General features: G+C 39.7%; 1 protein-coding gene across 12 annotated transcripts in view; it reads right to left on the bottom strand.

Moving 5' to 3' along the window:
- The window catches only part of DST (dystonin), a 391,150-nt gene that overhangs the window by 191,973 nt on the left and 172,891 nt on the right, over window positions 1–26,286 (bottom strand). For 9 of the 12 annotated variants that reach the window (XM_063125032.1, XM_063125037.1, XM_063125036.1 and 6 more), the window contains 13 exons: window positions 15,554–15,666; window positions 15,366–15,472; window positions 13,975–14,094; window positions 12,742–12,837; window positions 12,528–12,655; window positions 8,354–8,447; window positions 5,820–5,974; window positions 3,969–4,431; window positions 3,747–3,875; window positions 3,424–3,501; window positions 2,720–2,881; window positions 2,285–2,389; window positions 152–247 (listed from right to left, as the gene is read on the bottom strand). In XM_063125032.1, coding sequence (XP_062981102.1) covers window positions 152–247; window positions 2,285–2,389; window positions 2,720–2,881; window positions 3,424–3,501; window positions 3,747–3,875; window positions 3,969–4,431; window positions 5,820–5,974; window positions 8,354–8,447; window positions 12,528–12,655; window positions 12,742–12,837; window positions 13,975–14,094; window positions 15,366–15,472; window positions 15,554–15,666 — 1,846 coding nt within the window. Of the gene's footprint in view, window positions 1–151; window positions 248–2,284; window positions 2,390–2,719; window positions 2,882–3,423; window positions 3,502–3,746; window positions 3,876–3,968; window positions 4,432–5,819; window positions 5,975–8,353; window positions 8,448–8,589; window positions 9,289–12,527; window positions 12,656–12,741; window positions 12,838–13,974; window positions 14,095–15,365; window positions 15,473–15,553; window positions 15,667–26,286 lie in introns of those variants that run through there. The other 3 variants (XM_063125035.1, XM_063125043.1, XM_063125044.1) reach the window with 3 other exon arrangements.

Here is a 26,286-nt window from a genome sequence, read left to right as displayed (position 1 = left end):
GGAGGGCTGCCACTTACGAAAATTCTGATTTACTGTAGAGATGATGTATTATTTGGCACAGAAGCCCACTAAGGAACACTTTTTCTTGTCGTTGATGTCACTAAGGTTGTTATTTGTGGTCACTTGGCTATTTTATCCATGTGATACATACCTCAAAATATGCAATGTTTTCTCTTAGATGCTGTTCCACACATTGGCAAAGCTGTAAAATCCAGCTCCACTGTGTTTGCATTGCTGCTCGGTAGGCCTTAAGGAGACAGGAAGAGGGGAAAAGTCATATTTGGCTGTGGAGCAGCAGCAGTAGCAGCAGCAGTTCAAATGGCAGAAAAACTCAACACAGAACAAAAACTCACACACAAAAGTTTTGAGGAATTGAGACCTTTCCCCAGATTTGCCATTCTGAATGCCCTTGCTTTATTGTAACAGTACAAAAACACATTAACACGTAGCAGGCCCCTCCCCACACAATCCTACCAACTGTATTTCTGTACAAGAATTAATAAAGCCTTCTGAACCTAAAAAGTTATTTATTAAACTGCCATTCAAATCTGGAACGCCTTGTGCAATATTTGCAGTGTTTCTGCTGTATTAATGCAGCAATACTTTTGGCCAGCAGAGGCTGCTCTAAATACTGCAGATTCAAAACTCGACCATTTAGAGCCCAAATCATCTTCCACTGAAGTCAGTAGGTGTCTTGTCTTCTCTTAGAAGATGAATATCAATTCCATTTGTTTTTATGGGGGGGGGGGGAAACACCTTTGAAGATTGTGAGACTAATCTAGAGACAGAGATCGCCTATCTAGATCCTTATAGAAGGTACCAATATGATATACCCAGGACTGCCCTACAAAAGAAGTCCTGCTCAAACATCAGTACCAAGAATGTTTACTCTTTAATAACAAGTAAATATCATTAAGAATGACCTACTTGCATGAAACCCTTATTGCTTCGGAACATAATCCCACCTTATTATCTGCTTTGAACTGAAAAAACCCATGATCTAATTTGGAAGTCTGAAGGCACCTGTGCTGGCTACCAGACACTTTAAAGTAAAACAGATTACCTACAATATACAACTTGATCCCAATCCAAAGTAAATCTAATGTCCAAACAAAATCTGAAGTTTATGAGTAAGAGCATGTGCCTGAACTTCAGACCTTAAAAGGAAGCCTTGTAATGAAACCTTTACAAGTGGAAATGCCCTGGAAATTCCCTAAGACGGACACAGCTGAGCCACTGACTCTGTCACAGGCTACAAATTTCAGCCTACCCATAACGTTAATGGGAGCTGCTGGATTGGAATTTTCCATGGCCATAGAATACTGTGTGTCTTTTGGGTAAAAACAGTAACAAAAATGTCAAGGAAAAAAAGGCAGGGGGATGACTATCCTGGAAGAAGGCATGGCTAGCTTGCAACCTGAAGAGGAACATTCTGCACTGCAACATTTTGTTGTAGGTCCAATTTGTTTTATGCTGTTAACAATAAAATGACCTATCACAACTTAAAGACTTACAAATTTATTGTGGCACAAGCTTTTGTGGACTAGAACACACTTCACTGTGTGCATTAGATCGGGCATGGGCAAAACGCAGTTCTACAGTTATTGAAACTGGATTCCTGTACTGAGCATGGGGTTGGACTTGATGCCCTAAAAGGCTCCTTCCAACTTTATGATTCTATGATGTCAACTCCCAGCATTCCTGACTACTGGCCATGTTGGCAGCGGCTTACGGGTGTTGATGTCCCAGACATCTAGAGATCTACCTTCTGCCCACCCCTGCATTAGACGTTATGTTAAGCTGGAAAATATATATACAGATGGATATTGGGGGGGGGGGGGAGCAGGGACGTAAACCAAAGGCCATGAAATGCAAGGTGCAGCTGTATGGGTGTCAGAGCCCAAATATAGATAGCGAACCTGTTCAGACAACACAATAAGCCATGGTGGTTAAGCATGTTGAGCTAAATATTATGGCTTAGCGTATCATGTGAATCATTCCTATCCCTGGTGCTACTTACCCACAGTTTAAACATGCTCTCTAAACATTTGCTGCAATAGGCTTAGCGGCCTAACCATGGCTTAAGCTGGTTGTCTGAACAGGCCCAGTCTATGAAATCAGAGGATCTTATTTTGTTGAACATTTTCTGAAAGTGAAGCATGGCGTTCGAGAATTCACTCAAAAAACAAGCCTGTATATTGTCTCAATTAACCATAAAAAGAGTCTTTAAAAGATTGTCAGATCTTTGAATGTTCCTGTTCTCAGGCCATGCTCAACAACTCACCTCAATAGTTAACCTTGCAGGGTGGTTTTCAAAGAGCAATTGTTCTGCTATGTCCTGAACCGATTTAATAATGTCTTCTTTCTTATCAAGTTCTCTCATCAGTTCCTTCCAAACAGAAAGATAATTTAGCTTTAGAAGCCCAGAGGAAATAAGAAAAGTTACATTGAATGGGTTGGATCCAATGTTGTATGAACAAACTTCTACTGGCATAACAGGACTCTGCCATCCTTTCCTCCTCCATGCAGTTCCTTGTGCATGCCCTACATTTACCCTGGAGGGTTCCCCAACCCTCCAGAACAGATGCAGGTGGTGCATGGGGGCTGCAGAGGGGAGGAGAAATCTTTTCTGCTAGCAGCTCCCATTCCACTAGCAAATGACCAGCATTAGAACCTGTCCCATGTCATGTTTCCCTTTAAATAAATTAGCAATGCTTACTGCATGGTATTCCTTTTTCCTTGTTATATTCATGTTTCTTTCACTCCAATCATATGCAACCTCCTCCTCTTCTTTTTCATTCAACCATATGAGTTCCCTGGTAGCACGCGATACAAAATTATGAAGGGTGTCAAGGTGTCTTTCCTGATTTCTTGATGTATTCTTGAAAAGACAGTAAAAGAAATCTGGTTTTTATTTTCAGCCATGGGTGGACACCTTCGAGGGGCTCTGGGAGCCGCTTTCACACACACTTAGACACACCCACCCACACATGCACCCCACCCATACCCCTGGACACGCACGCACACACCCCACAGCAACTTAGATCATGATAACTGGAAAGAGGGAAAGATCAAATCCTCTTCCTCCAGCCAGGAATCATGATCCAAGTTGCTGGGATGGGGTGGGGGAGAGGTTAAAGCCTCTCTCCCCTCCAATTCCAGCACTCCACTCATGGTTGCTGGGAGGAGAAAGAGGCTTTACCCTCACCCTCTTCCAAGCCATTTTGCTGGGAAAGAAAGTTTACAGAGAGAATTCTCCTCGCACACCCTCTTTCCAAGTATGAGCAGATTCTGCTGGGAAACAGGAATGCAAGGAGAGTCACCACACACGCTCATTTCCTGGCAGTATCTGATTCTGCTTTAAACCTTTTGTTATCAAGATGGCATGCATCTACCCACCGGACTTGCAAGCAATGATCTTACCAAGAGTTTTGCATATTGGCTCTCCAGTTTGTGCAATTTGTCTGCATAGCTGAGTTTAAGGGGAGCAGTCATTTGGATCTGTATAGAACAAATTGGGTGAAAGGATTTTTTTTAAAAAAAAAAAATCACACACACATCAAGCACATCAGTTAAAAGAAGGGTTACATTATTTCATATTATTTGTATAATGAGCATAACAAAGGCATAGTTTTGTGATCCAAGTGCAGTTATGAAACCAGTTATTAGCTTATGAGTCATTCATTTCTAAAGACATGTGTGTGTCTATATATACATAGCCACAAGGCTTAAAGAAAGGACTGTACCTCACTGATTTTTGCTTCTTTAAGGCTTGACTCAAATTCTTCAATAGCTTTGTGGACATTCTTGTGATTTTCTACATGGCTTTCGACACTTGGCAAATCCGAACCCCATTCAACCCGATCAAGTTGCACCTTGTAGGCAGAAGTTGAAAATTAAAGTTTGAGTCCTCAAGCAGATAAGAAAAAAACAATTAAGACTGAAAATTGTACATGTAAATATGTTACCTGCATTTCATCTACCCATCGTAAGAGGTCCTGGACAAATTTCATGTTGACTTCCTCCTCTGTTAAATTCTGATCAATAAACGCTGATTTCATCAGGGGTTTTCGGACCTGCATCAGTTTGAGTGTTTGCAGTCCACCAGTGTCAACTCCAGTTATGTAGCTTTGAATTAACCTTGGTGGGAAACCTGGTGTGTAGGCTGGGGTGATGGCTGGAGTCAGTCTTGAAGAAAGACCCGATGATAAACCTGATGTTAGGCTGGATGATGTCAAGGAGGGTGTTAAGCCCTGGCTTAGTCCAGAGTTTAAACTAGGGCTTAAATTTGGTGCAAATCCTGAGTTTAAGCTTTGTGTTATTCCTGATATCATCATCTTGGTCTGTTCTGTCGTCAGTGTCCTCCCCTTGCTGTAAATTGAGGAGCACTCTGCTCTTAAGGCCATAAGGTCATCTCGTAGTTTTGCAACCCTGTTTCAAAACCCAGAAAGGCATTTACTATAGAAATGAAAATAACTCAATATCATCTCAGAATTGTCATAAATTGGTATCAATTTAAAAAATATTAGAAACCACAACTATCTTGTACTTTAAAAGAAAGTAATGTAGTCAACCATGTTAGCACAGGAGTTTAATCCAGTAGTTCCAGAAAAAATCCCAATAAACTGATTGGTATTAGGAGTTTTTTGATGCAGTAGCAGCTAGGCTGTAGTGTACCAAACAATGGTGCATATTTGGATGTCATAAGGCCATCCTAGTAAAAAGGGCTCATCAGGGAAAGTGGAGAGAGGATGAAACACACCTGACTTTTAAAAAAATAGAATGTAAGAATCAAAGTAATATTCTTTACTATTATACCAAATATATAGTCCTACACATAATCTGTTGATAGTAAGGGAAAGTCCACATGATACATTTTCTCTCCATGTTATGCGTCTTAAGTATCCCAGGGAGTATGTTCACAAAGAGAATGTCTCCAATGAACTGGGTTCTACTCAGATGCACTCTCCACTTTCTGTCATGATTTTCATAATCATTGTAGGAAAGAGTTCAACCATTAAAATAATTGGAACCTCACCAGAGAAGCAGTGGCTCTATCTGTGAAGAATACAATTTGTGTTAACATATTATTCCTATGAATGCATCCTTGGGTAGTGAGCAAAAATGACCATGTGAACTTGTCCAAAGTTGCACTGGGACAAATTCATAGAAAATGTGTTCTGCATTCAGAAAGGTTGTTCTGTGTAGAAGCAGTAACTTTACAGAGGGAGACATATGCCAGTGTTTGGTATTCACAGTCATCTCTGGAGAAAATAACTGGCAATATCTCAAAACATTAGCACAATATAAACATAGCCAAAAACATCACTAGGGTATAAAACATCATGCTACTGGACTGATGAATAGGATAATATAAGTTATGAAGATTCAGCAGGCCCTTTAGAGTGAACCGTAGGGGGTGGCGGGGATTTCAGGGATCAAGCGCTAAATCTGGATTCTCTGCACATTACTCCACAGATCATCTCATTGTCCAAGATTAATAGATTACCCTCCTAATTAAAGTGGAAGCTTAGAGGTATACTATACATCGGAGATGCTTGCAAAATTCAATGAACTATTTTGGACAAGAATCCAGGTAGATCCATCAACAAATCCAGGCCACAATTTACAGAGGAAAATTTCAGTTGTTCAATTCAAGACAAATCCAACTACATTTGGGAAATTCTAATTCCTTACATAGGTCTGCATCCTTTTGCAGTTGGCCAGTTGCAGACTTTATTATGTCTTTGCATAGCTACAAACAGAATACAAGTTGAATGCGTGCTCATCTTCCTAAATAACAAGATAAATGCATGTACCTCTGGACCAGTTGATCTGCCTGATAATATTTTCCATCAATAAGAATCTGGGCATCCATGACTTGTTGGCGCAGTAGATTCTCACATTCAAGTAGGTAGCCCGCAATCTCTGCTTCATTCTGGAACTGCAAACCTGATTCCAATCGCTTTCCATCCTATGTTCAAATCACATTCAATCGGACATTTAACTCGAAAAGAAGCTTTTTATAAGATACCTTTTTATTTTGTAATATAATTCATAAACTTAACTCTCTCTCTCTCTCTCTCTCTCTGAATTTAAGACAGCTTTAAAGACTAGCCTTTTCCGGCAGGCCTACCCAGATGAATGTGAAACAAAGAATTTTTAAGATGTGTTAATTTATTGTACTAATGTTGTTCCCCGCCTCAATCCAAAGAGCGAGGTGGGTAAGAAATAATTTATTATTATTTTGAAATGTACAATAATTATGTTTCCTTTGGCTTAGGGGCACTTTACACTGTTTATTTGTGGGCTAACATACAGTGGAAGATAAACTCAATGGGTAAGGTAAGAAAAAACATTGTGCTGTATCCAATGGATGTAACAGAATAAGAAGGTGTTGGTTTGCATATTCAGATGTTAAACAGATATTATTCATGTGCTAACAATACAACCTACCACCTCCTTACTTGACTACATACTGTAATATACCCACACATACACAAATGTTCTGAAAACCTGTTAACAGTGCAACATTATGCATTTTTACTTAGAAGTAAATCCTGCTGTGATCAATGGGTTTTACTTCCACATAAGTGTACCTAGAACTGCAGCCCAAATAGTGCTGCATTCAGGTAGGCTCTGGGTCCTTGAAGGATGCAATGAATCACTATATATGCAAATAAGAGCTATGCTTAAACATTTAGCTAAACAGTTTGGCTTCTGCTTTCATCAATAAAACAACTTGAATTCAAGAGGGGTACTGGGAATCAAGGTGACAGTCCTAGAAATTATGAGAACTGAGCAAATTCACAGGAAAATGACATCTGCAAGCTAACTGCAACACTCTCTCCTACTTTAAGTGTCCTAGGACTAGATGGGTTTGCTACTGAAAATATTTCTAATTCGGAAAGGTTATGGCCATCAACATTAAAAGGCCTTGGAACAGGCTGTTTAAATGATTTTGTTGTGATGGCTGACTTTCCAGAATGGGTACAAAGATATGTAGTTGTTTTTACAACATGCTGCATAAGGCAGCCATGATGTCGTCCATCCTATAGCACATTGTATTGTTGAACTTGCAGGTTTACCGTAATAGACATTTTTTTTTTCAGATGACATTTGCCCTAAAATAAGTACAGCTGAAACAATGACTGGATTTGCAAGGAGAGAGACTGATAATAGATAGGTTTAATTCAGATCTCACATGTAATTTGTGTAGATTTGGAGGCTGAAGGAAAGCAGTGAAGGAGGCTTGATCCCTGCTTTTTAAAGGTATTATGAATTTGCTATCAAGGGGTAGCTCTCTTTCATTGCAAGATGGCAGATGGTAGCCAGATAAAAGTTTATCACAAACGGTTATGGTGCTTTTTCTTAGCATTTTGACAGTAAAACATTAATATAAATTTATTTATTTATATCCTGCCCTATATCATTATGATCTCAGAACGGCATAAATGCTAGATGCAGTATTGTTGGGGAAACGACAGACTTTTATACCCATTTCAGAAACTGCAATAAGCCTGGTCAACCTGTTGCAAGACATTTTCATTTCCCCACCTTTTAGACATAGATACATTTCTAATAGAAAAACCATTCAGTCTTCAGATACTAAAAACAACAGACAAATCCTGGATATACATTCAGGAATGCCCTAAAACTACATGACCTTAAACTTCGGGAAAATTACTTTAAACCTGGAGGATAAATATTTATATGTGTGCATTTAATCATAAAAAAAAACTTCTCTTGCACTTATATTCCAGATTACAATTTCCTGAAAATTCTCTCCCTCGGAATTCATTTGGTGGAGGCAGTCATACGGTGGAATTGCCATGAGCACATATTCTTCCACCTTGAAAACCATGCCTTATACTCATTGCATTCTACGTTCAAAGCATTTCAATCACAACTCAGAAGATCACCCCCAGAACTTGGCTCCCAATTAGAAATCCAACTGTGTTAGAAATCTTGTTAGAAATCCAACTGTGTTACTGACAAAGGCAGAAGTTAAAACATGTAACAAAATAATTTTAGGCTTATATCATACATCTGTTGAAATATGTTACACGTGTTTCTACTAGGGGATCCCAGAATGTCTTTGCTGCTGCCAACAAACACAACTATTCTTCTCATCTTCACAATATTCCTGAAAGATGTTGTGGTAATTCCCATTTTGCAAAACAGACAAAATCAAACAACAGTGATTTATTCTTGGGCCTCCCAGTAAGTACATGGTTACGCAAAGATTCGAACTCAAACTCCACAGTTCTAATTCCACCCCTTTATCCAATGATCCATTCTGGTTTTCATTACAGAAAAGGAGAGAAGAAACCAACTATTCAAATACACTTACTGATTGCACAGCATTTCGAGCAAGCATTAGTTTGTCTTCACAGCTCAGGCTGTCTCGCTGAACCCTGTTTGCAATCTGCTGCAGCATTTCTAACCTAAAAGATGTCAAAGTTAAGACAAATCACAGAAGTCTGTTCATTGTATTTTTTTACATTAACATCTAGAGTAACAATATTGTCTTAACTCCATTACCAAATAAAACGAAATCGCATTCTGCAACTTAAGAGCAACGCTTACCTGGCTCCTTCCATGGGACCATTGCCAAAGCTTATACAAGAATTAACAAGAGTTGGACCACAGTTAACAGACAAGAAGTTTTCATTGGAATCAATGCTGGTTCGGGTGCTAGTGCTGTTACTAAACAGAGAGTCGCTGCTGTGGTAGCCATAACTGCTAGTATTCATTTTTTTATAGCCAAAAAGCTGTCCCTCTGTCCATTTAAAAAATTGAAAAGGCAGAAGGCCTGCAAAAACATACAACTTCCAGGGACTAGATAGCTTTAAGGACAGCCCAAACTTTGTATCCTTAAATAGGCCACAGCATGCATATTCAAAACCCTGCAAATAATATTCTGATGCCTCTTCAGAGGATTTCGCCTTCAGTTATATATGCCAATGTGGGCTTGGCTCTTGTAGCTTGAATTGCCTGCACAAGTATGGACTAATCAGAATGATTAGGGCGTTAACTAGGAAGGAAAGGTGCCAAATACTTTGTGTAAGTCTCATCCAATCTCAACAAACTAAATGATCTGAGGAGTAGGGAGGGGACCCATCTTCTATCGTTCTGCAACCTTTAGTAAAAAGGGCTGATCAACAAATGTGTATTTTATATTGCAGTGTTTAAAAAAAACATGTAAAAATGATTCATGATACTCATAGCCTGCTTTTACATGGATCCTCAGTAGTGTCTCATCAAGGTCTACACCCACTTATCTTCAGCAATGGTGCAGTGTGAGGGCTCCCAGACCATTCACAGGGCCCCTTTAAAAAAGTCTAAATATTTACTAGAGCCAGTATTAAAACATCTACTGCAGCTACATTCCATTTAAAAATTGCACTGGCCCCTTAAAAAGAATTAAAATTAAACATGGGCTTAGATATGCTTCACAACATTCATTTGTTAAGATAAAAAAATATGATCAGAATAGTAAGATCAGCAGTTATCTTAAGAGAAAAACAAGTGCCTGACTTGCCATGTCAACGGTAGCCTACTGATTTCATTAGAGATATTGTAATATAAAATGTGGCAGTGTGTTCCTTATTTTGATCGTTTTATCACTATATTTCAATCATTTTATCACTATAGGCAGTTTTATTCATCTACTCTCCTACCTACCTAAGCTATTTATCATTCAGAATCTTTTCCAAGATTGGTATATGCATTTTTACCTCCTCCTGGAAAACAGTAAATACTTTAATATAGAATAGCGGAGTTGGAACGAGCTATAAGGCCATTGAGTCCCAACTCCCTGCTCAATGTAGGAATCCACCTTAAAGCATACCTGACAGATGGCTGTCCAGCTGTATCTCCCTAGGTAATTGGTTCCATTGCTCCAACAGTCAGGAAGTTTTTCCTGATGTCAAGCCAGAATCTGGCTTCCTGTAACTTGAGCCTATTATCCCATGTCCTGCACTCTGGGATGATTGAGAAGAGATCCTGGCCCTCCTCTGTGTGGCAACATTTCAAGTATTTGAAGAGTGCTATCATGTCTCCCCTCAGCCTTCTCTTCTCAAAGCTAAACATGCCCAGTTCTTTCAGTCTCTCCTCATAAGGCTTTGTTTACAGACCCCTGATCATCCTTGTTGCCCTCCTCTACACCCTGTCCAGCTTGTCTGCATCCTTCTTGAAGTGTGGTGCCTGCAGTTCTCAAGATGAGGCCTAACCAGTGCTGAATAGAGGGGAACCAGTACCTCACGCGATTTGGAAGCTATACTTCTATTAATGCAGCCCAAAATAGCATTTTCTTTCTTCTTCTTCTTCTTTTTTTTTTTTTGCAGCCACATCACACTGTTGGCTCATATTCAGCTTGTAATCTACAACAATTCCAAAATCCTTCTCTCTTGTAGTATTGCTGAGCCAAGTATCCCCATCTTGTAACTGTGCATTTGGTTTCTTTTTCTAGGTGTAGAATTTGGCATTTATCCCTATTAAATTTCATTCCGTTGGTTTCAGTCCAGTGTTCTAGCCTATCAAGATCACTTTGAAGTTTGTTTCTGTCTTCCAGGATATTAGCTATCCCACCCAATTTTGTGTCATCTGCAAATCTGATAAGCATTCCCTGCACCTCCTCATCCAAGTCACTAATAAAAATGTAGAAAGCACTGGGCCCAGGACTGAGCCCTGCGGTACCCTGCTCGTTACCTCCCGCCCAGCTTGCAAAGGTACCATTGATAAGCATTCTTTGAGTCCGATTCTGTAGCCAGCTGTGGATCCAACTAATAATCAAAAGCTTTGCTGAAGTCAAGATATATTATGTCCCCAGCATTCCCACATTCCACAAGGGAGGTTACCCAATCAAAAAATGAGGTCAGATTAGTCTGGCAGAATTTGTTCTTGACAAATCCATGGTGGCTTCTAGTAATCATGGCACTGTTTTCAAGGTGCTTACAAACTGACTTCTTTATAATTTACTCCAAAATTTCCCAGGGATTGATGCCAGACTAACTGTTCTGTAGTTCCCAGGTTCCTCCTTTTTGAAGATAGGGACAACATTAGCCCTCCTCCAGTCATCCACCATCTATTATCATTCTTTAACTGGTAGATCCTTGGCTTTCGGCCCACAAGAAAACAAAATGCAATTGGGTGTTTTATTCCTCATTTTGTATAGCACATGAGCACTTGGGACCTTTCTCTTTTGGCCCTGAAGTAAGCTGCCTCCCACTCCTACTCTAAAGGTAGTTAACTTCATTTTTAGTCCTTTTATTCAATAATTTCATGGTCTATAAAAAAAGCCCCACCCATATTACACCATTGCTGTTTTAAGCTATAAACAAGATGAGTTGTCCTTGCAAAGACTGATCTCCTTTGCAATTCAGCCCTTGCATGCTTGGCAAAAAAGATCATACAGACTCCTGCAGAGCATGTGGCTATTGGCAAGTTAACTCTGAGCGCAAGGGTGACTATGTCCGATGCCCAAATAAACGCACCAAAACAGCATTTCCTATTCCCTCCCCCAACCCCCAAACAAGGGCTCCTTCAGAAAATGCAGACCTAAGACTGTGTATATCAGGAATGGGGAACTTTTTAAGCCTGTTGGGTGGGGGGAAAGGAGCACGACCAAAGGCAAAAAAGGTGGGGCAAAAAACCTCCACTAGTGTAATATAGCTCTTATTAATAGCTAAGCCTATTAACAGGCATTTCGATCTTTTAGAATCAGGGGGAGGGGACTGCACAAAAGCTTGGGAAACCATCCAGTGATTGATGGCTGGGGAAACAGGGTAGGGCTAGGGCTAAAGGGCATGGGCTTCAAGTGAACCCCAGAAGGCTGGACTGGGACACCAGGTGGACCTGAGGTTCCCCACGCCTGCTATTTATTTATGTATTTATTTATATGAACAATGGAAAGCCAGAGCTTACTGGGGAAGTCTATTTTGTATAAAACTGGCTAGTAAGAAGCACCAACATGTGTGTGCTCCATCATGTATTAGACCAGACTGATTCCTAGGGTGCTCCTACTGTTCCATCTTTTCCTCCTATGTGGATTCTTTGTGGAAAGGTCAACAACACCCTGCCAAGAGCTCTCTCAACCCTGTAAACAGCCCTACATGCAACATTCCTATTATTCACCTCTATGGAGCAGTGATAGTCTGAAAAATGGTATAAGCTTTTAAAAGAAGGGAAATCTTATATTGTAAGAAATATCGGACAACTTTAACAATTATCCCAGTAATGAAAGGCAATATATCGCAGCAATGTATCACAGCAATACAACTGTTATGCACTAATTATGTGATACCTAATTCTGTATAAGCACCTTGAAAACAATATAAATAAAATGAAGCACGGGCTTAGACGTTTTACTTTAAGCACAATGTCCATCGTGAAATGGCTCAGCCTATCAAATCAATTTCAAAAATGGCATTGTGCCGAAAGTTGTTTTTAAGTCCCTATGTACATTACAAAATATTGCACTGGCCGGCAGAGAAGCAGTCTTGTAAAACAAAGCACTAATGTACCTTTCAACTTCTGGTCGAAGTGTTTTCTCTCTTTCCAACATAGCTATAATCAGCTTCCCCCATTCTTTTTCGATGTCATTTGGGTGGTAGCCTTGAGGAAGCTTGATACGCCCAAATTCTATCCAAACCTTCAAAACGTAAGAAATGACTGCATAAAACAGAGATAAAAGGAAACAAGCCCAGCACACCAATAATCCATAAAAATATGGCTTACCTCCAGTAATTTATATAGGTGTTTGATTTTCGATTTATCTATCTCCTTTGGTGGAATTTCTGTTTCTTTAAATTGTAAATACTGGTTATAAAGTGCCTAAAGAAAAAGAAACAAATATTGCTGTCATGTTTCTAAAAGAGGCTGATTTACTGTTCACTCAGAATGTTTGGTCTACTAAAGTATATGAGAAACATCTTCTGCCCAACAAAGTGAGACGGGTTTCTGCTTGTTTACTCACTGTCAAGACCAAAACACTTCTTGGATTCACAAAGGAAGAGAAGAATTAAATTGTCATTCAGCCTCCATGTGACATCTCTACGCCTGGAGTCCAATGCTATCACCTACTCTCTTCCAGGCACTGGCGTTAATGGTTGCAATCTACAAACCAGCTGGTAGAGCTGCACAGAATTCAGTTTGATTTCTTCCTTATGAATGGAACGAACAGTCCAAACATCTAAATTTGTGTTGGTTGTGGCATTGGCTTGCGCAGCCTCAGATAGGGTGCCCCCAAGCCAGGGAGTGCCTCAGATAGAGTGCCTCCAACCCCGTGCCTCCAAGCCAGGGAGATCTCCTGTGTTGCTCAATATTTACATGAAAGCCATGCATATGTTTGCATCTCTTTCCCAAATTTCTAGTGGCTAAAAGCCCACTATGATCATATATAACCGATCAAGTCCCTTTCTACTACCATGCAAGTCAAAGTAGACTGATTGAGGGGGCAATCTATAATTGCATCAGTGAGTACTCTCATGTGTAAAACTCTTGTTTGTGGCAAGCTAGCATGACAGGCAGAAGGACTCTAGCCTAGCCTTCTCTCTGATATGCTTTCCATGCACAAGACTTTTGTATACCAGGGAGCATTCAATGATGTGACCTCTACCACCAGCTACATTCCCAGAAGGGCTGGAGCCATGCAATTCTTCTGAATGTATAGATTGGTTCCTAGCCTTAAGAGAAATTGGGCTAAGCACCAGTGCAGTAGCTCCTGCTATGTTGAAGCTGGACTAGGGGCAGGTTGTGCCCTTGGGAAAGAGTTGGAACCTTTTGAACCCTATTTTATATACACAGAATAAATTGTGTAAGTACAGGGACTTGAGAATTTTGTAAATCACTCTCTAAATGAGCAGGCGCTGACTATAATACTGGACATGTTTTTTAACCAACAATATCTTGACAATGTAAACGAACGATGGAACCAGCCCCTGCCCCCTCCCCTAAATGGACAACTCTCACCTTGAGTTCCACAGGATTGTTTGGAAACGCTCTGTCAGCCATTATTGTGGCATGGTGCCTGATCCACTGGATGAGGTAGTTCACCATATTCTGGTATTCAACCCATTTGACTTCAACATCCTAAAAGGAGCATATAGTTTGTAAGTGGGAAGAAAAAATAGATTAACAATTTTTATAGCATTATAAGCCTGCAGCCAAACAACTGACTGGTTTGTTCAACTCAGTATATGAAATTTGGCCTGTTCTGGCAACATGCTCAGCTGGCTAGGCCAAGAACCCTTTTACAGCAAATGGTTAGTGAGCATTGTTTAAACCATGGTTATGTAACCACCATGGTTAGGAATGGTTCACATGACATGCTAAGTCACGGTTCACACGGTACACTAAGCCAAAAGGTTTAGCTCAAAATGCTTAACCACCATGACATAGCATGTCATCTGAACAGGGTCTTTGAGTTCCACAGCCACCTCCACTTCTTAGCCCTCATTATCCTTATACACTTCCCAGGCCACAATACTGCAGTGACAGCAAAAGTCACAACTCACAATTAATGGGATCCCCCTTTCCAAGCAACTCTTAACAGTCAGATACCAGATTCTAGACTCTGGATTCAACAATCACCCTATCCTCCCTTGGCTACTGGTCTCATAGTTCCCAGTTCTCAAAACAAACAAACAACACAAAACACCTTCCTTCCTATGCAGCCAATAACCCATTTCCCCCTTGGATGTAGCTTTCTTCATATATGCTTAAATGCATACACCTATATGGGTGTAGGCACTCATTTTCAGACACCCTACTATATGTATAGATATCAGCAAACTATGGTAGTGTCAGAGGCAAGGCCTGTGAGTGTAGTTTCTACACACACATACACACACATTTAGTCTATACACGGACAAAACATGTGAACAAGGGAGAGCTCTTGAGTGTGGCCTTCAGTCTCTGAGCTTTCTATTTCTGAGACCTCTTTCCATCTCATCCCTACAAAGTTACATGGAACTGTGTTAGACTTTAGTCTCAGCCAAACTGGCAACTATCCCTTCTTTAACAAAAGCAAGGGCGAAATGTTTTAGCAACTTTATTCCCTGAATAATTGTAATGTTCATGAACAACAGTCCATACTAGCATAAAATCTCAGACTAGTGTCAGGGACTTCCCACCACAAGCCCAATACAATGTAGATGTCAGTAAATCTGTTTTAAAAGCATTTTAGTAGTGCGCATTTAAATTGTGGTCAGGTGCAACTAGGCAGGAAAAAAGGGATGTCTTAATCCTAGCAATATCAAGCAACATCCCGTTCTCATTATACTTGCCAATGAAATTAATCTTTCTCCCTAAAATACATTCGGTATGCAAAATGAGTTTTTAAGTACTAATCTCTTACTTACATGTGCACTGATGCCTTCACCACCTTCAGGTACTTTGGGAAATGCATCATAAAGTGATGATACATAAGTGATTACTGACTTCTCATCAGGCGAGGAGACGTCAACATCTATAAAGGTCATGATGACATAGTTAATGTTTGCCATACATACATTAGAATATTTCCAATCGATTCCATTCACTAACTCACCTTCGGGATCCAGAAGTCTGGCAACACCAAGTTTTTCTGCTACAAAAAAAGCATGCTCTAAATTTGCAAGGTTGCTTTGAACAGCAACGGTATTCATGTCTATCAGGTCCGGCCTGTAAAAAACAAAAACAACAATATAGTTTGGTTTTGGAAGATCTCGCGGTAGCACCAGTCTTAATTTTTTCTTTGAGTTAAGAGTGACCATATGAAAAGGAGGACAGGGCTCCTATATCTTTAACTGATGCGATGAAGAGGGAATTTCACCAGGTGCTACATGCATACAAATGACACCTGCTGAAATTCCCTTTGCTATACAACTGTTAAAGATACAGAAGTATCCTTTTCATATGGTCACCCTAAATAGTTAGATGCATTTATGGGGGATATGATGAAGCCTGTTGCTTCATTTGAGATTTAAGGGAGTAGCTTATCTACATACTTCAGAAGTAATTCACTTCAACATTCAGTTTCAGGAAGGAATTTTCCCTCAAATTGAGTTAGCTCAAATTCTTGCAGAGAATCCCTCATCCTACAGTAGGGTGACCATATGAAAAGGAGGACAGGGCTCCTGTATTTTTAACAGTTGAATTGAAAAGGGAATTTCAGCAGGTGTCATTTGTATATATGGAGAACCTGGTGAAATTTCCTCTTCATCACACCAGTTAAAGCTGCAGGTGCCCTGCCCTCTTTTAAATCTGGTCACTCTAGTATAGCTCCTGCAACTTTAACTGTTGTGATGAAGAGGGAATTTCACCAGGTTCTCCATAGATACGAATGACACCTGCTGAAATTCCCTTTCCTATGCAACTGTTAAAGATACAGGAGCCCTGTCCTCCTTTTCATATGGTCACTCTACCTACAGTGCAGGACTTGGGAACGTCTGGTCCTCCAGAAGTTCTTGGCCTGCAACTCCCATCAACCCTATCTAACATAGCCAATGGTGAAGGATGATGGGAGTTGCAATTCAACATCCAGAGGGCCAGCTGTTCCCCCATTCCTGTACTTAAATATTATCAAAAGTTACAAGAACTCTGTATTCTGTTATCAGTGTTCCATTCCCCTTGACTATTTCAATAGATCCATCTTATTTTAATAGATACCTCTCTCCCATTTGAACTTAAAGAGGAATTAATTCCTTCAACTGAAAAGGGAAAATGATGTGTTTTTTTACTGATGTAACATACACAGATAAAGAATGATAAAGAACTGTTGGAATAGTGAACTTGAAAAGCATTCGTTGTTTACACTATGGATACAGTAATTCAGATGAAAGATGAATGAGGGTTTACTTCATAGCATACATACACTTTGCAAAGATGGGAAAAAAATCTAAAAGCATATGGCTGCTATTTTAATTTTGCTGAATTCTATGACATTTCACACATGCTGATAGTAATGAAGCAAAATGTGAGGCACAAAATAAAAAAAAAAGATGCCTGTTCAGCTGCCAGCATTTCAAAACAAGGAAGGGCAAGTTGTTATACAAGCCATGTCTGTTCATGGGAAAAGAAACAATAACGAAAACAACCACCACCAACAAGCATCTGGCTGAAATCCAGCAATTCATCCAAGTTCTCATCCAAGAAAAGGGTAAGGTTAGATTTTCTTCGCACACAAAATAATTTGATTAACTCTTAAGCTAACAAAGCATCCATCTCTTTGGCAGTTCCATGACAAGATTCTCCTGAGCAAAAAGCTTTAGCAAAATGCTCAACCTCCTGAAAACTTGCCCAAGTCCAGCCTAAGCATTTCCACGAGCAACGCAAGTTTTTTGGGGTCAGGCTGACTGTTAGTGCCGGGGATTCATCTAGTACAAAGGACATTTGTTGTTAGGGACCCAATACAGCAGAATATACTACACGCTTTAGCATGTTCATCCTAACAAAAGCCAACTATCAATAGTGTTACGTCTGCATTGGGCCTATATGTATTTAAAATACTATCAACTGTGTAAAAATCCCCAAGTATATTTTTACAGATTCATTCTGCCTTGTGCTAGTTATGAAAGCTTTCAGGAATGCTATACTATAAAGTATACCTCTAAAGGGTGAAATGAACCAGCCTTTCAACATAACATTGTGAATCATCCTGTAGCATGCCTCTCAAGGAATCTGTGTCTTTGCCACAGGAAGAAACACATATACCCTGAACGCCACATTCAGAACAAGTTGTTCTTTCCAAATATTCTGTATTTGATAGTTTTACTTCTAAAATGGCCCCTTTTTCTGTCAGAGCACTAAATAACTTGAAGACATGAGTTAGAGTAGAGAACCTTCCAGACTCACTTCACCCACCTACACAGGCAACTGGATCCTTCTGGGCATGAAGGAGTATAAAGAATTTCCTTTTTCAGTTGGGCTTTGCTTGAGCAGCAAGTTCCTCCTGAGTTCAGGTGTTATTCTGCATCCTTGGTTATTGCTTGGTTTTGACTTCCTGCTTGCTCCTTGAATTTGCTTCATTCATCAGCCAAATAGCTGACACAGACTGGAATAAGGTTGCTCAACACTTCCAGTTATATTCTGGCTTGAATTCTACCATCAAATATGAGCTTACACAATTGGCAGCCCCACCATGTAGATGAATTTATTGAACTTTGTGTCCAGATTGGCAATTATCTGCCAGCATGGGCCCAAAAATGATATGGGACGGGGAAGCTCATCATTCTTTTTCCAGCCCATCCCAAGGCTCACCTTCCCCAAAACAGAGAAACCACAATGATGGACTCTGAGTCTACTGTGTCTAGGCCAACTATATCGCTTCTGCCTGCCAGCTAAGCACCAACCCAGGTGTAGGAAACTGGCCACCCCAGCCATGTTGGGAGAGTCTGGCCTCAGCCAGCATCATTACACCCACTTTTTCTGATATCTCTGCAAATCCTTCCCACTGAAGGGATGCTAATACCTTTGGCTGCCATGATAAACTCTTGATCTTCCTCCAACTTCATGAACCTAGGCATTGCTGAGGCTCTGAAGATCCCACTTGTACCAAAGCTGTTTCTACTATAGTCTGTGTTTGTGTGTGTGTTGGGAGGGTACTGATAGTTCTCCTTTGTCATTGGAATCAGCAGCCCACAAAACTGGTCTCTCAGGAATGCCAGTAGAACTTGCAATTTGATGTAGTTCGGTCTTCCCACTTCCCAATCATCTTGGATATCACTTGACTGACTGCTCATGAACCGACTATCTCATGGAGTCAAAGCATGGTACATTTCTCCTTACTGCCAAAGCTTGTGCCAGTTGCTACTGCATTCTATTCTTAACCCAAAATAGTATCCCAACACACTAGAAGGAGAATGTATGCACTCTACCCTTCTAGGAATTGCCACTCCTCAGGAGCCCCTTGTACTGTTATACTACCTGAGAAATATTGAGACTTTTCCAATGTGTTTGAAACCAAAGAAGGTGAAGTATTCCCTCTCTATCGACTCCATTGACCTCTAGCCTGAAGAAATGTGCCTTTGGGCACATTTATTCCCTTTTCGCCTTGCAGCTCAAAGTCTTGCAGGAATATATCCAGGACAACTTGGAAAGGGTGGTCTTCTAGTCATCTACCCTCCCCCAGCTGGGGCACCTATACACTTAGCGGGGGGAAAAGATAGAGGACTACATCGCTGCATCCATTATCTAGCACTAAATCATATAACCATGAAGAACTGGTATTCTTTGTCACTAATTTCTGAACTTTTTGAACACCTGCAAGGGCTCTAATCACATCATCAAGCAATCAAAATTTAGAGCATATTTGGTCACAAGGCCATCTTTATTTAAACCTCAAATTCAAAGTGAGGCACATAGACTATTCTGGTCCATTGAATTCAATAATTTATCATATCACATTAAACGTATTATACATAATGCAGGATATATCAGGGTGTGCCATATCTCCAATGGTGGGAGTTTGCAGGACTCTGAATTTAGCAGATAGATTAGTCCACTCTGATGTTATCTGAACAGACTCTCATGTACACAGTAACATGGGCCATTATAAATATGGACACGGCTGATGTTGCCTTCAATGTTTGGAAATTAAGGGATTTTGCATTCCACATGATAAAAAAAAAATCAGTCTGAGATACTTTAAAAGTTGCAGCACCTCTTTTGTAGTACATGGGCCCATGTCCCATACATAGGACAAACCGATCACGGAGATCATAAATAACAGAACACAAGAGTAAAATCTGCAGATATGTAGTTGAGGAACTACTTTTCAGGAATGAGTAAGAATTTTAAAATCAAACATTTGTGTATCACTTGTTTCTGCCATTTGTAATAGCCTCAATTAGCTCAACCTCAGACGTAACAAATTTAACACGGGCCTTTAAGAACCTTGTAGATTTCTGCACCGCTGGTTCCCTTAACCTTATATATAAGGTGGGGCAGGGCCTCAATTCACTGTAGCAGCCCAAACATTCTTACTGAAGGAGGGTGCTGCAAGAAATGGTTCTGCTCTCAGTAGCCCATTTTCCTCTAAAGGTAATTTTAATCCAAGGAGGTTTCATGTGGCTTTATAAAACTTAATCTTATATTAACTGGAATTGAACATTAAAACTAAGGAAGATGAACATGAGTTAAGAATTGTCTCCCTATGGAAGGTTCTCTCCAGGGAGTCTCCTCATAACTTTGGGGCTGAGATTTTTGTTCAACCCTGTTCTATAGACCTATATACTTTCAGTATGTATATTTCTTAAGAATTCTTATTTGTTTTAGTTAACCCTGAGTTTCTTTGAACCAATTAGAAACTAATTAGAATAAGAACTACAAAGAAGTTTCTCTGAAGAAAACTGTAAAGAAGTGTTTCTGAAGAAGTGTCTTAGGAATGTTTTTTCTGAAGAAGTGCTTGAAATGTTATAAACTGGTATACCTTTAAATTCCATATACCTAATTGCATTAATATGTTTCTAATTCTTTTCAGGTGCTTATATCAGTACTGGACTCAAATATATTCACTTTCACAAAACAACAACAATGGTTTGGGTTGTCTTTTCCCACAAATTTACATGTCACTTTGAATCCTATGTTGCAGTTTTCCAATTCCATAGTCAAGTTGTATATGCATGTAACAGTACAATAAATATAATTATTTGCCCATATGTGTTTGGAGATATGCAAAGTAAGTATATTTACAGCACTTAGGGTAGACTAGCACTGAGTGGATTGAAACTACAGAGAAAGGAGATGTGCAGGCAGGAAGGAAAAGCGAGCAGGAGATACAAACAAAATATTCCAGGGAGTTAAAGCTGAAGTCAAAATAGGAGGTAAGAGGGTAGATATAAGTTAGATGAGAAAAGCCAAATTGGGTCAAGAGAAGGGATGAGGATGCCAAAGGATTTTTATGTAGGCATAAAAATTGCTTAATTATGATGCAAGGTTCACATAAAAACTATACATGGTATAGTAATTTAGCAAACCTATTCATGGCGAGTTTGCAACAACCCATATTATAAAAACAGAATGGACCTTAACTTGAAAAGCATGAATTTTATAAGGTAAGTGGTACTAAATTCTAGAAAAGCCAGTAAGCTCTAGACTGCCAGGCTCAACCTCATAACCTGCCAGATTCCCCCAGACAATGCCACCCCTTACCTTCTACTGTCCATTCTGACTCGACCCACAAACTGCCAGAATTCTTCAGGACCTAACCCCGGCTCCCTTTCCTGGTCCTATAGTGTTTTTGGAACCAAATGATAGCCTTAGCTGTGTCTATGGAATTATGATAATTGTGCAGTGTGATTGTGATGACACAATACCTTTATCCCACATACACCTGATACAGCTGCTTAAGCATGGCTGGTGGCCGGCAAAAGGAAAAGCCAATTCATACAACCCTATAAACTGGCCTTACATTTGCCTGCTGACACTCAAGATTCAAACTGCTTGTTTCAATAAACTCATGAGTAACAACACATGACTAATACCACTCAGTTCAAAGGAGCGATCTTTAAGCAGTATATAACCACAAGTGATTCCAGGACAATTAGGCAAAAACTGTTTTAATGATCTGGTAGCTAGGCTTAATGGTGTTCTCAGAATGATGTATGACTAATTCTTTACTGAAGTAAAAAGAGAGTGGTATTTCTTGGTCCACATAAGTTTAGTTTTCATACCATATGGGTTTTACTATCTATCAGCAGAGAAGCCAGGACTGGAAGTGTAAATTTAAGTGAACATCCAAGTACAGTCTAGTTTGTTTTTTAATTGCTGTAATTAGATAATGCTTGAACATGTGAAATAAATTCCTAGCCTCTATACTCATAAAGGATAATAATGGACAGGTGCTAGAGACAGTCATACATATCTCTAGAAAGGATGAATTGCTAAGAGCAATCAAAGCCCATGCTAAAACATGTGCTGCTCCTTAAAAAAAAAATGCGCGTGACTGAAGGAAGTATGGAAAGATTTCCAGATCAGACTAGGCCTGCTGTACCTTATACTGAAGAGGCTCTAGTGACAGAAATAATTGTGATTTTATTTAAACCATGTTCAATATAGACAATAAATTATGCAAAAATCAGGCAGACATGTTGACATATCACTTCACTATCACCTCAGTAATTCCTTAAAACACTACCTGTAAAATAGAACAATTTGATTATCCCTACATAGCAAAATGGGGGGGGGGGGAGGGGGATTGAGAAAGCAGTATTGCCTGAAGCCACCAAGGTAGTTTACAGATGAGAAGATCTGAACGGAGGCATTTTCAGACTCTTTGTTTACACTCTTAGCCACTATTCCACACAATCGTGACTAATTGAAGGGCTTTTCCCTTCATTTTCAGATTCAGTAACCACAGCTCAGTTTTATTTACAAAGTGCTGTCAATATTCAAGCTTTCAATTTATATATCTCCTGAACTCTTATCCTTTTTCTTGTGCACATACACACACAGGCCCATTGGGGGGGGGGCGCTAGGGGGCCTGCCTCCCTAAATTTTCTCTGCCCCACCTTTCTTTTTAACAATAAATTAATTACATTGATAATGGGAATTTTAGGAACAGAAGAGAACAGCCTTTCTTTTTCTTCTTAAAGGTACAGCTGCTATTATTGGGGGAAGGGTGCTGCAGTATGCAATAGCACATACAATTGGGGCTATACCAAAGATGGCAAAATATTTTGAATTATGTGAACAATTATTTTATTTTATTTTTAAAGAAGTGGCATGTTACTCAGATTTATAAAGGCAGTTCTTTAAAATGTCTGCTGGCCTAATGATAGACTGGACAACACTTGAATTCAGTTACAGTTATATATGCAAAGAATTCATTCTTTCCACATACAAATTAAACAGTGCATCTTCCCCTTGTGAAAAAAATTGTGTCATCTAAAAGCTGAAGCTACTGGATTGCTTGTTCAGATCAGTGGTCTTTCTTTTCCTTTTCTTACTTAATTTATGCTTAAAGTACTGGGATACCTTAAACCTGTAGCATCACTGCTGGAGGAAAAGAATCTGGACATCGAGCCAGTATTAAAACTTATTAACTGTGTTAGGAGGCAGTTACAAGAAATGCAAAATGATGCTGTTTTTAACAATACTTTCGAAGCAGCCGAGAAAGCACATGGATCTGCTGTCCATGAAGTGCCATCACAACATCTTCATAAACTCCCTCGGACTTCAGGAAAGCTGATTTTAATAAACTCAAAGCACTCAATAAGTAGGATTCCATGGCAGAAAAACAGGAAGAGAAGTTCAAGAGGTGGGAGGAATGTTTATCAAACTTGCAGATGACACAAAATTGGGTTGGATAGCTTAGGACACAAATAAAACTCAAAATGATCTTGTTAGGTTAGAAACCTGGGCCAAAAATAATATAATGAAATTTAACAGAGACAAGTGCAAAGTTATTCATTTAGGAAAAATAAATCAAATGTACAGACATATGATGGCTTAACAACAGTACATGTAAAATCTTGGGAGTTGTAGTCAATCATAAACTGAGTATGAGTAAGCAGAATGATGTGGCTGCAAAAAAACGGCAAGTGCAATTTTAAGTTGCATCAACAGAAGTATCAAAATTACTGGAAGTGATAGTTCCACTCTTCTCTGTGCTGGTCATATTTTTACCTCAAATACTGTGTCCAGTTCTGGACATTACACTTTAAGGAGGATTCAGATAATTGGAACTAGTTCAGAGAAGGGCAACAAAGATGAGACTAGAAACTAAGTCCTACAATGAAAGATTGAAAAAACTGGGTATGTTTAGCCTTGAGAAGAGAAGACTGATGGGGGGGGGGGATATAATAGCACTTTTCAAGCACCTAAAGGGTTGTCACACAGAAGAGGGCTGCAACCTGTTCTCTGTAATCCAAGGCTTTAGGACATGAAAAATTGGGCTTAAGTTACAGGAAAGCAGATTTTGGTTGAACTTTAGGAAAATCTTCCTAACGGTCAAGGCAGTCAACCAATGGAACCAACTGCCTACGGAGGTAGTGAGCTCTCAGTTTCAGGATGTATTCACACAAAGATTGTACAATCATCTGTAAGGGATGCTTTAAACAGGATTTCTGGAGTGAGCAGGGAATTGGACTGGATGGCCTAAATGCCCCCTTCTAACTCTATGATTCTATGATAACAATACTCCTTTGCTGCAAATTCTTGCAGAGATAGAAATTTCAGTATCATGTTGTTAGGTTTTTTATTTGTTTGTTCATTTAAAAAAAAGGAAAGTCCCCTGGTCAATAAGGCAATGGCTGCCAAATATATATATATGGGGGGAAATGGGATGAGGGATGGAGCACAGCTTCCCCATGCAAAGAAAAAGGGACTCATAAGAGAAAAGAGCTGAATAAGCATTTATTTGAAAAGGTGACATTGAAACTGAAGCAATGTAACTATCAGGACTTTTTCCTTCTAAACCTAGGAAGGATTGAATAAATTAATGTGTCCACCTGGAGCACTAGAGGACAAGTAGAATTAATAACTTCCACTGCTATTTAGACTATTCAGTTATCTTAGAACCATTTATAAAGAGGTATAATCTCAACATGCTATTAGTCTCAACAACAGTAGTGGGCATCTTCCCAGAATTCTACAATGCAGCATCAGAAAATGCTTATGGAGATAACAATGGAACCAACTTGCCATCTTCAGCAAAGCAACCCACCCTAATCCCCCTTCAAAGTACTAACTGAACCTAGCTTAATGAGATCTGATAGAACCAGAGGCACGGCACAAGAAAGTCACAGGCCATTCTAATATAATGTTTTGTTTATCGCCAGGCTCAGAAATATTGGAGTGATGCTGCCTGCACAATTGTTATTAAAGAACCTGACCCTTCTGATCACAGGCATGACCCAGCCAGAGTGAACCACTTTTAAGTCTCACGTAATCCAATGGGATATATCTTCTTACCTGCTAAAATCAAGCGAACTTTAAAATGTGCTAAATTTTTACCAGTTTATGTCCAAATGACTCTTTTCAGATGACATGCTAAGTCATAGTGGGACAAGCATTTTGAGCTAAACCTTGGGCCTGTTCAGACAACACACTAAGCCATGGTTAGGCCGCTAACCCTTTTGCAGCAAATGCTTAGTGAGCTTGTTTAAACTTTGGTTATGTAACCACCCCGGTTAGAAACAGTTCACACGACATGACACACTAAGCCATAATGTCTACCTCAAAATACATAACCACTATGGCTTAGTATGTCATCTGAACAGGGTCACTATGGCTTAGCATGTCATGTGAACCATGATGGCAACATAACCACAATTTAATCATGCTCACTAACGAGTTGCTGCAAAAGGATTAGTGGTCTAACCATGGCTTAGTGTGTTGTCTGAAGACGCCCAAAATGAAAAAGGACTGTGTACTAAGGTGTTGCATGTAAAGCACCTATGGAGTCCATTCAAGTCTTCTAAGTCAACCTGAAAGTTACGTTTCTTTTCTGAGTCTGATCACCTTAGTACTGAATGCTTGCTGTAGCTGAGATGTTAGGGACCAAAACAACCAAACAAAAAACGCCTCCTTTGTAGAGCTTTTATTTTCCCCTCAGAAGAGAATGCAAATAGTAAGCTACTCTTTAGAATATGCAAGCAGAAACTAGCAGATGCAAATAATCTTTGTCTTCTCTCTTTCAAACCTACCCCATAGCAATCCAGGGTTTGACACTTAGTAATATTTTGTTTCTTTCCAATTTGTAGCTAGAGGCAACCAACAAGTTGCAGCAAATGTTGGCATCACTGCTTCTCCTATCCTGAAGGAATGTGTTCAAGTTAGATCCTGATTACCAGTAACATGTTTTAACATCACAAGGGTACAGCGTGTGCCAACACTTGCCCTGCGGCCTGGCATGAAACTGATGTTCCAGAACAAAATTTTGCTGTGTATGACTGGTTTGCCTTAAAGCAGAGCTCACATTTTAATAACCTTCCCCACCTAGAATTCTTTTCTTGTTCTTCTCCTGTATTGTTAAACATCTGGCAGCTCACATGGCTGTGTTTGTTGTATGGAATCACCTGTGATACAAAATCTGCACTTCTGGTTTGTGGCCTTTGTTGGCTTCTATTCCTGTTCTTCTTAGGGAGAGCTACCTTCCCCCTGTGCATACTATTGAAACATACTGTTGAAGCATTTAAAGAGTCAGTTCAAGTCAAAGAAAGCCTTCCTAGCACTTTAAAAGACTCTGAATTTGACTCTAACATTCTCATTGTAATACAATTGTAAACCTTTCTTAAAGTCTACTCAGATGAGATCTTTATCATTCATTTGCTCTTCTGGGTAACATTCCCAGTCTTTTCA

Source organism: Elgaria multicarinata, chromosome 4 (genome assembly GCF_023053635.1).
Source record: "Elgaria multicarinata webbii isolate HBS135686 ecotype San Diego chromosome 4, rElgMul1.1.pri, whole genome shotgun sequence".
In the NCBI taxonomy this organism is placed as follows: domain Eukaryota; kingdom Metazoa; phylum Chordata; class Lepidosauria; order Squamata; family Anguidae; genus Elgaria; species Elgaria multicarinata.
This window is presented reverse-complemented; position numbering and strand designations above follow the sequence as displayed.